Raw genomic sequence first — 16440 nt, forward strand, 5'->3', positions numbered from 1 at the left:
GTGAGAGGCCCGCGCATCGCGATGAAGAGTGGCCCCCGCTTGCCCCAACTAGAGAAAGCCCTCGCACAGAAACGAAGACCCAACACAGCCACAAATAAATAAATAAATAAATAAGTAAAATTTTTAAAAATCAGCTGTGGTTATATAGGACAAGGTTTGAAAAAAAATAGGTCTACACAACAATTTATTCAGTAAAAACGTCAATTGAGTGAGTGATTTTACCACACAGAATCATAATAGGTAACTATCCTCTAAGCAGAGTCACCTAATAATTCATCAATTAAGAATAAATTATTATTGGGGACTTCCTTGGTGGTCCAGTGGTTAAGAATCCGCCTCCCAATGCAGAGGATGCAGGGTGGATCCCTGGTCGGGGAACTAAGATCCCACATGCTACAGGGCAGCTAAGCCCAGGCGATGCAACTACTGAGCCCGTGCCCTCTAGAGCCCGCGTGCCGCAACTAAAACCCAACACAGCTAAATAAATAAATATTTTTAAAAAGAATAAATTACTATTATCCCCATAATTTTTTTATCACAAAAACTTTCCAGTCTACTGGTTACCTGGAAGACTTAGTACAAAGTAATTCCTTACCTATTAGTGGTTGAACCTAAAACTTTTTAGTGCCCATGTGATTCCCATATTTACTTCATGATGAAGTAAACAAGAAACTGAATAAAAACACTTCATAATTTAAACAAAGTAACACTAATATTTGTCCAGAAACCGTAAACATGAACAACCAAGCTCTCATTATTTTCTAAAGCCGTGCTTTCCATATGGTATCTACCTGCCACACGTGGCTATTTAACTTATTTAACTGTGGTCTAGTCTAGAACTTCACAATAAATCAATAAAAATTTACATTTGAATGTACTCCTCTCACTTTTCCTCTAATGTAGCTATGAGACAAAGTTTATTTAACAATAATCAGCCCCAAGAAAATAAACAAAGAGCTGAAGACCAAATAACTTATCATCATGAAGGAACAAAACTACTACTGAGAAAAGCAAAAACAAAAAATAAGTGTTGGCAAGGATGTGGAGAAACTGAAACCCTGTTGGTAGAAATGTAAAATGGTACAGCTGCTATGGAAAATAGTATAGCGGCTCCTCAAAAAATTAAACACAGAATCACCATGTGATCCAGCAATTCCACTTCTGGGTATATACCCAAAAGAGCTGAAAGCAGAGGCTTGAAGAGATATTGTATACCCACCCATGTTCACAGCAGCATTATTCATTCGCAACAGCTAGAATGTGGAAGCAACCCAAGTCTCCATCAACAAATAAATGAATAAGCAAAATGTGGCATGTACATATAACAGACTATTCCACTTATAAGAGGAATCTAGAGTAGTCAAATTCCTAAAAACACAAAGTAGAATAGTGGCTGCCAGGGGCTTGGGGGGGGAGTTGGGGGGGAAGTTACTGCTTACTGGTTGCAGAGTTTCCGTTCTGCAAGATGAAAAGAGTTCTGCAGATGGATGGTGGTGATGGGTGCACAGCAATATAAATATATTTAATGCCACTGAACTGCACATTTTAAAACGGTTTAAACAGTAGATCTTATGTATGTTCTACCACTTTAAAAATTAGGGGTGATAACTACTAGAGAGAGAGAGAAACCTAGGGCCCTTGTCATTACCATTATCATAAAAGAATTGAAACAAGCTCACACAGAGAAGTTTAAGTAGTTGGAGAGCTGCCCCAAACTGCTTATATAATACATTCTGTCTATGCACTGTTTACTTTTTCTTCATCCATTCCCCCACTTAATTGAAATGCTACAACTAAGACTGAGGTGGTTTTTTCAGCTTAAAAATAGGGAATAGCAGGGGCTTCCCCGGTGGCGCAGTGGTTAAGAATCCGCCTGCCAATGCAGGAGACACGGGTTCGAGCCCTGGTCCGGGAAGATCCCACATGCCGCGGAGCAACTAAGCCCGTGTGCCACAACTGAGCCCGCGTGCCACAACTACTGAAGCCTGCACGCCTAGACCCCGTGCTCCGCAATAAGAGAAGCCACTGCAATGAGAAGCCCATGCAAGGGAGAGTAGCCCCCGCTCGCCACAACTAGAGAAAGCCTGCGCACAGCAACAAAGACCCAACGCAGCCAAAAATAAATAAATAAAAGGAATAAATTTATTTAAAAAAAAATAGGGAATACCAGAAACAAACCAAACAAGACAAAATCACTTGCTTTTAAAATACAACTGTTGGGGCTTCCCTGGTGGCGCAGTAGTTAAGAATCTGCCTGCCAATGCAGGGGACACGGGTTCGAGCCCTGGTCTGGGAAGATACCACATGCCGCAGAGCAGCTGGGCCCGTGAGCCACAATTACTGAGCCTGCGCATCTGGAGCCTGTGCTCCGCAACAAGAGAGGCCGCAATAGTGAGAGGCCCGCGCACTGCGATGAAGAGTGGCCCCCACTTGCCACAACTAGAGAAAGCCCTCGCACAGAAACGAAGACCCAACACAGCCATAAATAAATAAATAAATAAAATTTAAAAAATAAATAAAAATTAAAAAAAAATAAAATACAACTGTTATGTCACAAAGTATTCAGTAGAACAGTACTGTAAAAGTACTTTGTACTACTACTACCTCAAACAATAAGGTAACTGATATAAGATTAACATATAAAAGTCAACAGTCTTTATAAACAGACAATAAAAGAAGATACAATAATAGTGAAACCCCTTTTAAAGTAACAAGAAAGAAATTAACAAAGGGAAGATGGTGGCAACAGAGTAGTTTCTCAATCTCTCTGAATCCCCATATAAAAACAGACAATTTAGGAAAACCAAAAATCCATGGAATAACATTTTACAACAAAACCAAGTGTCAAAGTACTTCCATCAACCCCAAAATACAAACAGAGTGGAACAAAGAACTACAAGATCTGCATGGTAACAGCATCTGTGAGGGGAGAAGGAAGCCACAAGAAAACCACAAAATTACCAACGGTATCCACTGCAAAGCACTAAGGGCTAATTTGAGGACAGCAGCTGAAACAAGAAAGGGTTTTGCAATGGCCAACACCAGATAAATGCAAGCAGCCTCCAGTAAGAAGGGCTAAAGTGGGGTCTCAAATTAACTTTCCAGGCAAGGGCCCATTCTAGGACACGGACTTACTCCAAAGAAAAATGGTTTCTAAATACCATCCCCACTGAAAGAATATGATACAATGATAGCAAAAAAAAAAAAAAAAAAAAAAAAGGTTATGATGCACTGTGAACAATACACCACTTATGTGGTATTTCTATCAAGTATGCTTAACATAAATCTAATCAAAAGGAAATGAAAAAGACAAATCCCAGTTGAGGGACATGCTGCAAAACAACTAGTACAGAACCTTCAAAAATGTCAACATTGCCAAAGGTAGAAAAGCCTGAGGACTAAAGAGATGTAACTAAATGCAATGCTTGATACTTAACTGAATCCTGGATCAATTTCTTTTAAGTCAGCTATAAAGAACATTATTGGGACAACAGGAAATATTTGGATATGGACTATATAAAGTAGATGCTACATAAACATTTATTAAATTCAATTAAACATTAATGTCCCTATTCTTCATCCATGGAAAAGGAAATTAAACTAGATAGTGTAACATAGGAAATAAGTATATTAACAAATTTTTACTATTAATGGAAAAAATTTGTTACCGTCACCATAATTCTAAGATTTTAGACAGTTGGAATTCAACTCTAAACACCTAAATGAATTTAAGTCTTCACATTATGTGTAATCTCAACCTTATAAAAGATAGTAACTCTACTGAATAAAGAAATTAGTCCCTCAGCCAATTCAATTATTCATAAAATTCCATTTCATGGGCATGGTATTTAATTGATGCAAACTGTATTAATGTTTATCTTTAATATCTAAATTCAAGCAAAATTTCAAAAAGGCTATTCACATCTACTTGAAACTTGTCTGTTTATCCTCTTTTGACAAGGAATCTTTCCCTCCTAAGTTACAAGCTCTTTTTAAGTCTCTTCTCCCAAACACTAGTCTAAGTAAGAACTTCCTGGAACAAAGCAGAGGATTCACGAGAGATTCTTTGTATCAGCATTCTTTTTAGAACACATGAAAACTGCACCATTTGTACTAAGACCAAAAATAGTTCAATTTGTAATACATCTGATTTATCTAACTTTTAAAGAAATGTGATTATTAAACCTCCAAGTAAAAGGCAGAAAGACTTGTGAAAAAAAGATCCACAGGGGCTTCCCTGGTGGCGCAGTGGTTGGGAGTCCGCCTGCCAATGCAGGGGACATGGGTTTGAGCCCTGGTCCGGGAGGATCCCACATGCCGCGGAGCAACTAACCCCATGCACCACAACTACTGAGCCTGCGCTCTAGAGCCCATGGGCCACAGCTGCCGGGGCCCACGCACCTAGACCCCGTGCTCAGCAGCAAAGGGAGGCCACCACAGTGAGAAACTCGTGCACTGCGGTGGGGAGTGGTCCCCGCTCGCCGCAACTGGAGAGAGCCCGCGCGCAGCAATGAAGAGCCAACGCAGCCAAAAATAAATAAATAAATTTTTTTTAAAAAGAAAAAAGATTCACAGACTTTGGAGTCAGGCATGCTTGGTCTTAAATCCTTGTTCCATCATTTATTAATAGATATCTCCTGTTTTTGTCTGCCCATTATTTTTCTTTAGGTAACTCTTCCCTACTCCTTGTGACCTTGCTAAGACCTTCAACTACAGTAACCCAATACTCCGGACCACAAGAGTGGGTGTGTTAAACAGACAAGGCCAATCCTATGTGGACAACCCTCAGGGTCCCCAAACATTCTCAGTTCCAATGGCTTTCACTTAGATTCTCCTTTGGTATGCCTATATAATCACATCTTGTGCCCCAAAACTTGAAGGGTCTAAGATCTTACCGTACTTGCAAGCTAACAATTAGCCCACCAGTTTCATGAGTGCTGGAAGAAGACACAAGACTCCTGGGTTGGACACAAAGGGCTCTATTACTCATAGCAATAGCAGTAGCCAGAGTGTCAGCATTTGCATCGTTCCCCAACCCCCAATTCTGACAGGATAACCCGAAGGAGGCCAGATGACACTTGCACACAGAGTGGGTTGCATTTAAGGAGAGCAATCTTGGGCTTAGGGAACCCAATTCTGAACAGTAAGCATGCTTGCCAATTACCCCAGAAAGAGGTATTATCTCTGTACCTCCCAAGACTATATGCAACTCTGCCTTTGCTCTGGATGGTGCCTCCATTTTCCAAGGGTATTCATTATATAAAAACTTTGAAAAGATAAACAAAGGCAGTTGAGGCCACTGCTCACAAGACGTGTACAAATGTCAGAGTCCCACGGAGAACTGTCTCCCAACAACTGATGCCAAAACAGACCAATGAAATATTCAACCACTATGATCTATTCTTTCTTCACAACCTTGCAGTTAACTCACTCTCTTACTTGTTCTTGGGACCTCACTGAGTTCTTCCAGGCCCTTGCTCCAACACTTCCTCCAAATCTATATGCCCCCATTCCCTAGTTTCACTTTAAACACTTTTGAAAATAACTTGTCTCCTTATCCTAATACCCAACCTGCTTAGCAATATCTCCCCTAGGATTCTGCCCTCGTCTACCTTCTCTGTTCCATTATCCAGGTGACGAAGTTGTAAGCAGATCGGGTAGGGGGGTCTCGGAGAAAGAGAACCAGGCATGGCTTTCTTGACATAAGAGAAGCCATTTCTGGCCTAAGCCATTTTGTGATCTAAGCCTGGCCGCAAGGCTTGCCCTTGAACAGGTCTCCATAATTATTGATCTTACAGGAAATGCAGGAACAAAGGAAAATTAACAGGGAAGAGCTAAATCAGACTGCATATTCGATCTGTTTGATTTCATTAACGTTTGCTTTTTGTTGCTTTTGTTATTTTAATCATACATAATGGCCTGCCTCAGGGAACCCTGCCCCTCTGCCTGAATGTTAAACTAAAGTGCCTCTGTTCAGCTCACCGGGAGACAATCTGACCCTGTCCACCTGTGGATGGCTGCAAGAAAGAAGAAATTAACACACTCCCTCACAGAGGCTGGCCATTCCAGGGGATATGTGCAAAACTTACGGCCTTTTTACTTTACTTCCTCATCTACCCCTCTCTGTGTTATAAAAGAAACTGGCACCCAAACCCCGATAATATGGTTTTTCGGAGACACCAGTCTGCCACCTTCTCTGTCTGCCAACTTTCCGAATAAAGTTGTATTCCTTGCCTCAACACCTCCTCTGCGATTCACTGGCCTGTCTTGATGCAAGCAGAGCGAGCTTGGACTCAGTAACAGAAATGCAGTCAAGAAACAATAATTCAAGACTTCCCTGGTGGCGCAGTGGTTAAGAATCTGCCTGCCAATGCAGGGGACATGGGTTCGAGCCCTGGTCTGGGAAGATCCCACATGCCGCGGAGCAACTAGGCCCGTGAGCCACAATTACTGAGCCTGCGCGTCTGGAGCCTGTGCTCCGCAACAAGAGAGTCCGCGGTAGTGAGAGGCCTGCGCACCGCGATGAAGAGTTGCCCCCACTTGCCACAACTGGAGAAAGCCCTCGCACAGAAACGAAGACCCAACACAGCCATAAATAAATAAATAAACAAATGAATAAATAATTTTTTTTAAAAAAAGGCATAGTGTTTGCATATAGCCTACACATCCTCTCATATATTTTAAATCATGTCTTGATTATTTATAATACCTAATACAATGTAAATGCTACATAAACAGCTGCCTGAGCCTGGCACATTCAAATTTTTCCTATTGGAACTTTCTGGAATTTCTTCCACAGTTGGCTGGATCTGCAGATATGTAACCCATGGATACGGAGGGCCAACAGTATATTTATTATTATTATACTACTTGATCTTTCATATGCAATGACCCTCCTTCTTGAAATATTCACTTCCCTAGATTCCAAAATACCAGTCTCTCCTACTTTTCCTCCTATACCTATACCACCTCTTCATTTCCACCACAGACTTCTCCCTTCCCCATTACTGCTGAAGTAAGAAAGGGAGGGAGGGACTAATTTACAACAGAATACCAACTAATGGATGTAGAATGAATGATGGGATTAGAAAATCACCTTTTGTCAAACACTTGTGGCATCATCAATGGATGCTAAAACTTGTGGGTGAAAATTTGTAAGAATCAGGACATTTGAGTAATTCTCAGGGTGTGGTAGCCATGCTCCAAGACAGTTCCCAATGATCTTTGTCCCTAGGCAGTATCCACCCACACTGAACAGACTGCCCTATGTATCCATTAGAATATTGCAAAAATGATGGTATGCCTTTAAAGTGGTTAAAACAGTAAATGATACTTTATATATATTTTACCACCAAAATATAGTTTAGAAAAACAGGCATCTAACTGGGAGGACAGGGACAGACACACACACACACACACCATGTGATATCTGTGGCCAGGTCACAAAAAATACTGCAGCTTTCACCTTGCTCTCTCTTACTCTGGGCAAAGGTCACTCACTTTAGGAAAAGCTAGGTGCCATGTCATGAGGACACTCAAGCAGCCCTATGGAAAGGTCCATGCGGCGAGAAACTGAGGTTCCTGCTCAGCCAGCACCAACTTAGTGGCCATGTAAATAAGCCATCTTGCAAGCATACCTATCAGCCTCAGTCAAGCCTTCAAATGACTGTACTCCTGCCAACATCTTGACTGTAATCCGATGAGGGACCCTGAGCAAGAAACACCCAGCTAAGTCTAAATTCCTGACCCACAGAAACTATGACACAATAAATGTTTATTATACTTTTAAGTCACTAAATTTCAGAGTAATTTGTTATGCCGCAATTGGTAATTTATACACATTTTTGTTACAAGGCATGGGATGCTACCATAAGAGAAAACCTAAAAATGTGGGAGTCACTAGGAATTCGACAGTGGGCAGGAGCTGGAAGGACTCTTAGGAGATGATGCGTGAAAGCCTAACAAGCATGGAAGAGACTATTCCTAGCCTTTCAGGACGCTGCTAAGGAGGGCTTAAAAGAGAAAAAAATGTACTTGAAAATTAGAGGAAAGGGGGTTCTTGTTATGTAGTAACAACATTTAGCAACATTATGCCCATGGTAACATAGAAAAGAGAAAGTGTACTCAATGTATTGTATGATTTAACAAGGAGATTTTCTAGGTAATATGTTGAAAGTGCAGTCTTTTTGCTATTTATAGTAAAAAAGCAGTATAGAGATAAACTAAACTAGGAAAACCACTGACAAAAAAGGAACCAAGACCTGCTGGTTTTATAAGTTGCCAGTCTTTCCAGACAGTAAACAATGCTAAAGTAAGGACTAGCTTCCAGAAAAACATAAAATCTAGGCTACTGTCAGAAAACCACTATATGAGAGCAAAGCAAGGGTGTGGCTGTAAAATCCACTGTTAAGATTTAGTGAGCCTCAGAGAACCTGAAACAATGTCAGGTGTCAGGGTCAGGAAAGACAAAGAAAGAATTAGGAAATATTCCAGACTGGGAAAAACTAAGAGACAGGACAACTGACTGCAATGTGTGATCCTGGATTGGATTCTGGAGCAGAAAAAAAAAGTCTCCCTCTTTTAGTATGGAGGACATTAGTGGGTGGAATTCAAATAGGATCTATAGATCTAATAGTTCTGCAACAATGTTAATTTACTGCCTTTGATCACTGTACTGTAATCATGTAGGAAATTTCCCCTTTTATTAAAACTACACATTAAAGTACTTAGGCTAATAGGGCATTATATTTATAATTCACCGCCTCAAGTTCAGAAAAAAAGATTATACATAGAAAAGTGAGCGAAAGAGGGCAAAGGCGGGAGAGTAAGGGAGGACATGATAAAGCTCACAGGATGAAATGCTAACATCCTGGGAGTCCGGGTGAATGGTGCAGAGAAATAATGTGTAGTATTTTTGCAACTTTTCCCAAAAGTCTAAAATTACTGCAAAATCAAAAGTTAAAAAAAAAAAAGTCAATCCTTCTAGCTGGCTGCCCAACACCCCAGGATGAAGGATAAAACTAGCGTTACTTATAAAACTATTCATGAAATGACACCTTTTTTTTTTTAATTGGGGTATAGTTGTTTTACAGTGTTGTGTTAGTTTCTACTGTACAGCAAAGTGGAGTTCCCTGTGCTATACAGCAGGTTTTTGTTAGTTATCTATTTTATACATATTAGTGTATAAATGTCAATCCCAACCTCCCAGTTTATCCCACCCACCCCCTTGCCCCCCGTGGTGTCCATACGTTTGTTCTCTACATCTGTGGAAATGACCTTCTTAATTAAATAGTCTCATCTCCCGTCACTCTTCAGCCCCACCAAACACACACTCCAAACATTCTAAATTACTGTTCCTGCAAAGCCCTGCCCTTTCCCCTCTCTTAACTCTTTGCACATGTAGAAGCTTAAAGCTTTAACCTGAGTGGAAGATTTCCAAAAGGAAGTACAAAAAGGGTGTGTGTGTGTGTGTGTGTGTGTGCACGCGCGCACGCGTGTTAACGGGTGACTCTCAAAACTGAAAACTTAAAAAAAAAAAATACAGAGAAGTAATGACAGCTCTGTGATTGAGAGTTTTATTCCTCCAAGGACCACAGAAGTAGCCCAGTTCTCTTCAAAGAGATGAACAGTCCTAAACAAAAGGGAAGTCCAGTCAATTCCCTGAGGTTCACAAAACACTAACCAAAAAGCTTATCTCCCCCAACCTCCCAAAGCACCCTAACAGTATTTATACTAGCAATAACTCCTTTATCTGTTGCCAGTTATTAATAACAGAATGGAACCAAGGGCAAGTAAGGGGGTAGAGTACAGGATGGGAGATAAATCCCTCTAATTGTAGTAGGGGACAGATGGATTTCTGTTATACCTATTTGGAACTGAGTATATTTCCACAAGATACACTGCCACTAATGTTAATGTGGTTGTAAAGTATTGTAAGTCTAGTATAGCATAATACTATACTACTGATACAATATAAGTTAACATTGATGAGTGGGAAGAGGATAAAGTGAGGATCAAATGAACTGGTACAGATTATCTCAATGCAATAAATAACCACTGATTTCTAAATGATGACCTCCAACTTAGCCTTTAGGAAAAAAAATCCTTTCTGAAGCTCGGAGCCTCACAAAACAATTGCATGCCTCCAAGTCTGATATGCATCTCCATTTCCTAACTCTTGCCCACATCTCACTCTATGACAGTGCTTCTGTAAACACAAAAACACTAGGCTTAAAAAAAAAATTCTATTTTACAATGAGCATTAATTGACATTAATAGTCTTAGAAGATATTCTTCTTAAACAGTAATTCATGATCCAAACTATTTCATGATTGAATTAAGCCCCTCCTATAATATGCATAGCTTTTCATTCATTTCAAACATGTACTTTGATTCTTTTAAAAATATATATGCCAATTTTTAGAGAAACTGTCTCTCATTCAAAGGTATATCTCACCATTAACTTTTCCTCTCTCCTTGCGGCATTTCACAGTTAATATCTAACCAGTAATAATATATCTTGGGCCACACAGAAATTCTCTGAAAAGCAAAGGCTAAGTATTGGGTTGGCCAAAAAGTTCGTTTGGGTTTTTGTATCCTATGGAAAACCCGAACGAACTTTTTAGCCAGTCCAATTTTTTTTTAATCTTCTTATAGTTATATATAAAAAGTTAACTTATAAATTGATTTCATTTAAAAATAAGTGAGTTGGATAATACAATATTTAGTATTAAATATTCTTTACCATCACTTACTTATAACTTAATAAACATGTGACAGAATGAACACAGATGTATCTTATGAACAATATCACCAAAATTTAGTTCATAATATATAATATTTTAAATTAGTAAAATCCAAATAGATTATAAGTACTACTTGTCAAAACATTTTATAACACGATATGCATATTTTCAAGACAACCCTATTAGATGTTAAAATCTTAAAAGAGGTAAGGAGGGATGAAGAGAAAGACAGTCTATAACACCCAATCTTTACAGCTACGTTATCACTTAACATCATACCATAATAAAAAAAGTCCCTCCCCAAATATTCCTAAGGCAAGCCAACAAGTCTAACAATAATAATAAATTTATAGTATGTTTATCTCACAGCCTTTATAGAGTATCAGAAAATCTTAATTATTAGAAAATAAAATGCACAAACTGATTTTAAGTCAGACAACAAAATCAAGTTGTACTAAACTTATACGTGTTAAAAGTAAAATTCAAATAGTATTTACATACTAATGAAAATACCAACTGCTAGAAGTTAAAGCTAAACAAGTTTGACTAACTTCATACATTGTTTTTTAATACAGTATTCAACAACTGCAAAAACTCATAAAATGAAAACTTTAATTCATTCCTAGAGGGAAAAAAAGATTAATAAATAAATATAGTCACCAGTACCGTATTTATTAAACACTGTACTACATTTAATAATTGTCCATTAAAAATAACATGACAGGGCATAGATTAAGATAAATATGGTCATACAGCAAATACTTCTTTAAACAAGATAATGCTCATGAAATGGCAGAATATAAGAACATCATTGGTATGACTTCCCTTTTCACAATTTATAATAAGCCCTACCTAAGACTTCCTCAATCGTGATTAAAAAGCTTAAATAAAATCTCACAATGCTTGTTACAAAAACTGCTAATTAAACCAAATCTGCCATTTTTCCATGAGCAACGCAAGCAACAATAAACAGCAAAACCAAACCCTACTATTGTCACTATCACAAAACCACCTCATTAAAGAATTCAAAATGAATATGTGTACTTGTTGCCTAAGACCTACCAAAAATATATAAACCTGACAAATGTTCGGAAGGAGGATATAAAGTTATAATTATTATTCACTAATAATTGGAAAATTAATCTCAAAACAAAAAATTTAAGCTTTCAAAATGTTTACCTTGAAAAAAGAAACAAATTCTAACCAAATTCCTAAGTATTTACAAACATGAAAATGTTAAGTGATTTAGTTTTTCACACAATCTGTAGAAATATCTTCCAAACTAGTTTACACCAACTGTTTAAAAGTAATATTCTTTCCTAACTGAAGAAGTCCTTTGTATCTTCACTTTGCTGAAAACAGTCCATAGCAGTACCCTTTTCCTATGTGGGCAATGTGTCCTATGAATGATTCTACAGTATTTATCAGTAGTTTACTAAAAATTACTCATATCCTTTACAATAAGTAAAAATGTAAGCAGAAAACAGGTAAGTCAGAAGAAGACAGATTAGTATTAGGCAAGCTTTTAGTGTTTTAATTAAAAGACAGAATATTCTCAAACAAATGGTATGATATTTGGTCATTAAAAAAATAATAAACCATTAGCACCACTGGGGAAAAAATAACAGTCAAGAATATATAGAACTTCAAAATTGTTCTATATTATAAAGGGAAAAGGCTGATGAGACTTACATGTGAAATAATCAGTTAATAATATCTAGCAACAAACCATTATTGCTAAAGTTACCCAAAGATTTCAAAAGACGAGAGTAACACATGCAAGAAATCCCTCACATGCCTTCAATCAAGTTTTCAATATTTCAAATTTTCAGTTGAAATGGGTACAACCATATTCACAAATATGGCATATTATTTTAAACCTACTCTTTGACTTAATACTCTGTATTAGCCAAAATTTTTCAGTATTTCAATGTTTTCATTCAGCTATCAAGAACTTAATTTTATCTAAAAAAGGGAAAAAAATCTATTAAGTAGATGTGCTACAGATTTAGCAACAACAAATCCACTTACTTTTTTCTCTTTCTCATGATGTTTATCCTGAGAGTGAGAGGAAGAATCACTTAAACTTTGATCATATGACCTATTACATCCCCGTTTGCTCTTTTTCTAAAAAAGAAAATATGTATACATATAGGTATATGTATATAAAATTTGAAATCTTTTTTGTTAGGTTTAAACCAATTCAAGTGTGAAGTACTGTAAAATGTCTACTGAAGGAAAAAAAAAGTCTATTTCAAACTATATACTCCAGACACCATCCATATATTATATATTGCATTATAAAGGAAAATCTAACCCTAAATCTAACATTAATGCCATGTTTTTGTACGTTTATTAAAAAGTGTGAAAACAGACTATATTTTCAAACAAGCAGTAGCTTATTTGTCATTTTATTACAAAACCACCTCATTAAAGAGATCAACTATAGTTTTCAATGTCTGGTTTAAAAAACTAAAGATGTTTCAACCAAAAATAGAGAATGCCATATTGAAAGAGGATGCCAAGACCAGAAGAAAAGAAAAGAAAATATCTGAAGAGTTACTTTATGCCACTAGGAAAAGCAAGAAGCCTTTTAATCTCATACGTTCAGTATTAAGGCATACAATTTTCTAAAAATTTGTCTCTGCAGTTCATATAGAAAAAAAAAATGAAAGGAAATGTCAGCATTAGACCCATGCATTTTTCAAAGCATTATTAAAACTATTACACATTTCTATTTAAAATACTTACACAGATTCATAATAAAGTATGACAGAGTTACTGGAGGTGTTAAAATTTGGTGGTACCGTAACTAATTAGTTTAAACTAGATAAAAGTGACTATAAAAGATGATCAACTTCCATGCAAACATAGATCTTATACAATCTTATTAAATTAAACAGACTTTTTCCCCCAACCACCAAATGGGATAACAGCATATTAATAAGTAACAATGAAAAAATTCTATTTACGCAAAGTTCAAAATCCACTTTCATTATTTCTGTATTTTATCTATATCATCTCTGATTTAGAAAATGAACATTCCAATGTGGTTTTAACATCCTAAAGCAAATTTTCAATTTTACTATCTCAAGATTTCTCTTAGAACACTTCAATGTTCTTTGACAGTCATTAAAATAAATCAAAGTCTTCAATATTAAACAATATATATGTACAATCTTAAATATTTTATATGCATGAACCAGAATACTGGAGTCATGAGCTGCTCATTTCTTAAGAAAGGGGCCCCTAATGATATTATTTATTTTTAAAAAAGAAAGAAATAGCCCTATTCACAGGGGAGAGGTAACAATAAAAAATAACAGTGAGACACTAAAGAAAAAAAAGAAGCCTTAAATTTTCAGTATACAAATCTGATACCACTAAAGACTGAGAAATAGACAATGGGGCATTTAGGAAATATTGATCTGTCAAAGGAACATGGACACAAAATATGTAATGGTTAATCAAATAATACTAACTCATCCATGCTACTATGTGACAGTAAAGAGTGATCAAATCTAATATTTCCAAAGTTGCATTTAAATATATTTTTCTCAAGATCTTTAACCAAGAAGTTACAAAAGAGCCTTGTTTCAGGTTTACTATCTCCAAGTAAATAAAAATGAAAATAAATAATAAAATGGGTAATAGTAATAAAGCAAAAAGATGAGAAGTGATAGAGAATCACAAAATACATAATCAAACTTAAAAAATTAAATTAACTGAAAACGGTGGTAAATTACAAAGAGTTCTTTATACATTTGTATTTTCTACTAAATGTACACCAACATTTACTATTAACTATTAATATATATTCTAAAGTAGAATATTTTAGAATATTCACCTTTATAAATGAACCCAAGCAAAGCAAAATCTTTTAAAATTACTAGAGCTTTTAATTCCCAACAAAGAACACGCTAAGCAAACTTAATCTGAAGCACAAACAACCAAAAAAAGTAATGGCTATTATGCCTTTTCTATAAAAGACTCAACTCTACTGTCAAAACTAATTATTATCATTTTAAAATTAAATTCAAGACAAATTCTTACCAGCTTACTGAAATGGTATTTACAGTAGCCACAGTATTGGACGTTATCTGCACCATTACCTTCTTCTTCACAAAGTAGTCCTGCAAATTGAGCACTGAAAAAAAAAAGCCAAGTATATCAACAAAATTTCAAACCATGGTGTGTGTATATATATCTATATATATTATATAGAGAAATATATATAAAACTTAAAATTCACTTCCAAGCATGTAGGGTTTATAAGAAAACCCTACATCTCCTAAGAAAAAAAGGGAAAATAAAAGGCTTTATTCTAGCTGAGAGCAAGAACATTTCATCCCATCCTACGACTGATATATTCTTAAAGTTATATACATGGTTTAAAATAAACTTTTCATCCATCTCTAACAAGGATGAAGATTTATTCACATTTTATGTCACCAAGTAGACATTAAATTTCTTTTAAAATATCCCCACACCCCAAACCTAACATTTCATTTTACTTTTCCAATCTCTATCACAGGTACAGTTGGAAAGGCCAGGCGTGTAAAGGGCTGACATGACATACGATGGTATTCACTCATGGATGTAGATTACATACTGTTAGAAGGAAAATGCTTCAAGTCATACCATAGTACAGTAGGTAAGAGAAATGTAAGCTGTGTTTTTCTAGACAAAAACAATGGAAGAGGGCTTCCCTGGTGGCGCAGTGGTTGAGAATCTGCCTGCCAATGCAGGGGACACAGGTTCGAGCCCTGGTCTGGGAAGATCCCACATGCCGCACAGCAACTGGGCCCGTGAGCCACAACTGCTGAGCCTGCGCGTCTGGAGCCAGTGCTCCGCAACAAGAGAGGCCGCGGTGGTGAGAGGCCCGCGCACCGCAATGAAGAGTGGCCCCCGCTTGCCGCAACTAGAGAAAGCCCTCGCACAGAAATGAAGACCCAACACAGCCATAAATAAATAAAAATAAATTAAAAAAAAAAATTTAAAAAAAACAATGGAAGAAATGGAACTGAAACCTAAAGCTATGATATTCATATTTTTAAAAAACACGAAGTGCTAAAGTTTAGAATCATCGTCTTGTCAATTTGACCTTCCACTTTTAACATTCCAAAATTAAAGTACTAGTATGTATCTCATACCCAAAAAAGGTCTTTCATCTTTGGAAACTTAAATACAATATTAAGAGAATTCTTTTTATTTTTTATTGAGGTATAGCTGAATTACAATGTTGTGTTAATTACTGAGGTACTACAGCAAAGTGACTCAGTTATACATATATGTACATTCTTTTCCACTATGGTTTATCACAGGATACTGAATATAGTTCCCTGTGCTATACAGTATGACCTTGTTGTTTATCCATTCCATATATACCAGCTTGCATCTGCTAATCCCAAACTCCCAATCCATCCCCCTCCCCCTTGGAAACCACCAGTCTATTATCTATGTCCCTGATTCTGTTTCTGTTTCATTGATAGGTTCATTTGTGTCATGTTTTAGATTCTACATATAAGTGATATCATATGGTATTTGTCTTTCTCTTTCTGAATTACTTTGCTTAGTATGATAATCTCTAGTTGCATCCATGTTGCTGCAAATGGCATTCTTTCGTTCCTTTTTATGGCTGAGTAGTATTCCACTGTGTGTGTGTGTGTGTATGTGTTTATATATGTGTGTATAT

At 36.8% G+C, this 16440-nt stretch overlaps 1 protein-coding gene across 10 annotated transcripts in view; it reads right to left on the reverse strand.

Annotated features, from left to right (window-relative positions):
* The window catches only part of MLLT10 (MLLT10 histone lysine methyltransferase DOT1L cofactor), a 252759-nt gene that overhangs the window by 125999 nt on the left and 110320 nt on the right, over positions 1-16440 (reverse strand). For 9 of the 10 annotated variants that reach the window (XM_059911207.1, XM_059911201.1, XM_059911191.1 and 6 more), the window contains 2 exons: positions 14799-14892; positions 12777-12872 (listed from right to left, as the gene is read on the reverse strand). In XM_059911207.1, the coding sequence (XP_059767190.1) occupies positions 12777-12872; positions 14799-14892 (190 nt within the window). The remainder of the gene's footprint in view (positions 1-12776; positions 12873-14798; positions 14893-16440) is intronic. The other variant, XM_059911217.1, reaches the window with a different exon arrangement.

This window comes from Balaenoptera ricei, chromosome 2 (assembly GCF_028023285.1).
Source record: "Balaenoptera ricei isolate mBalRic1 chromosome 2, mBalRic1.hap2, whole genome shotgun sequence".
In the NCBI taxonomy this organism is placed as follows: domain Eukaryota; kingdom Metazoa; phylum Chordata; class Mammalia; order Artiodactyla; family Balaenopteridae; genus Balaenoptera; species Balaenoptera ricei.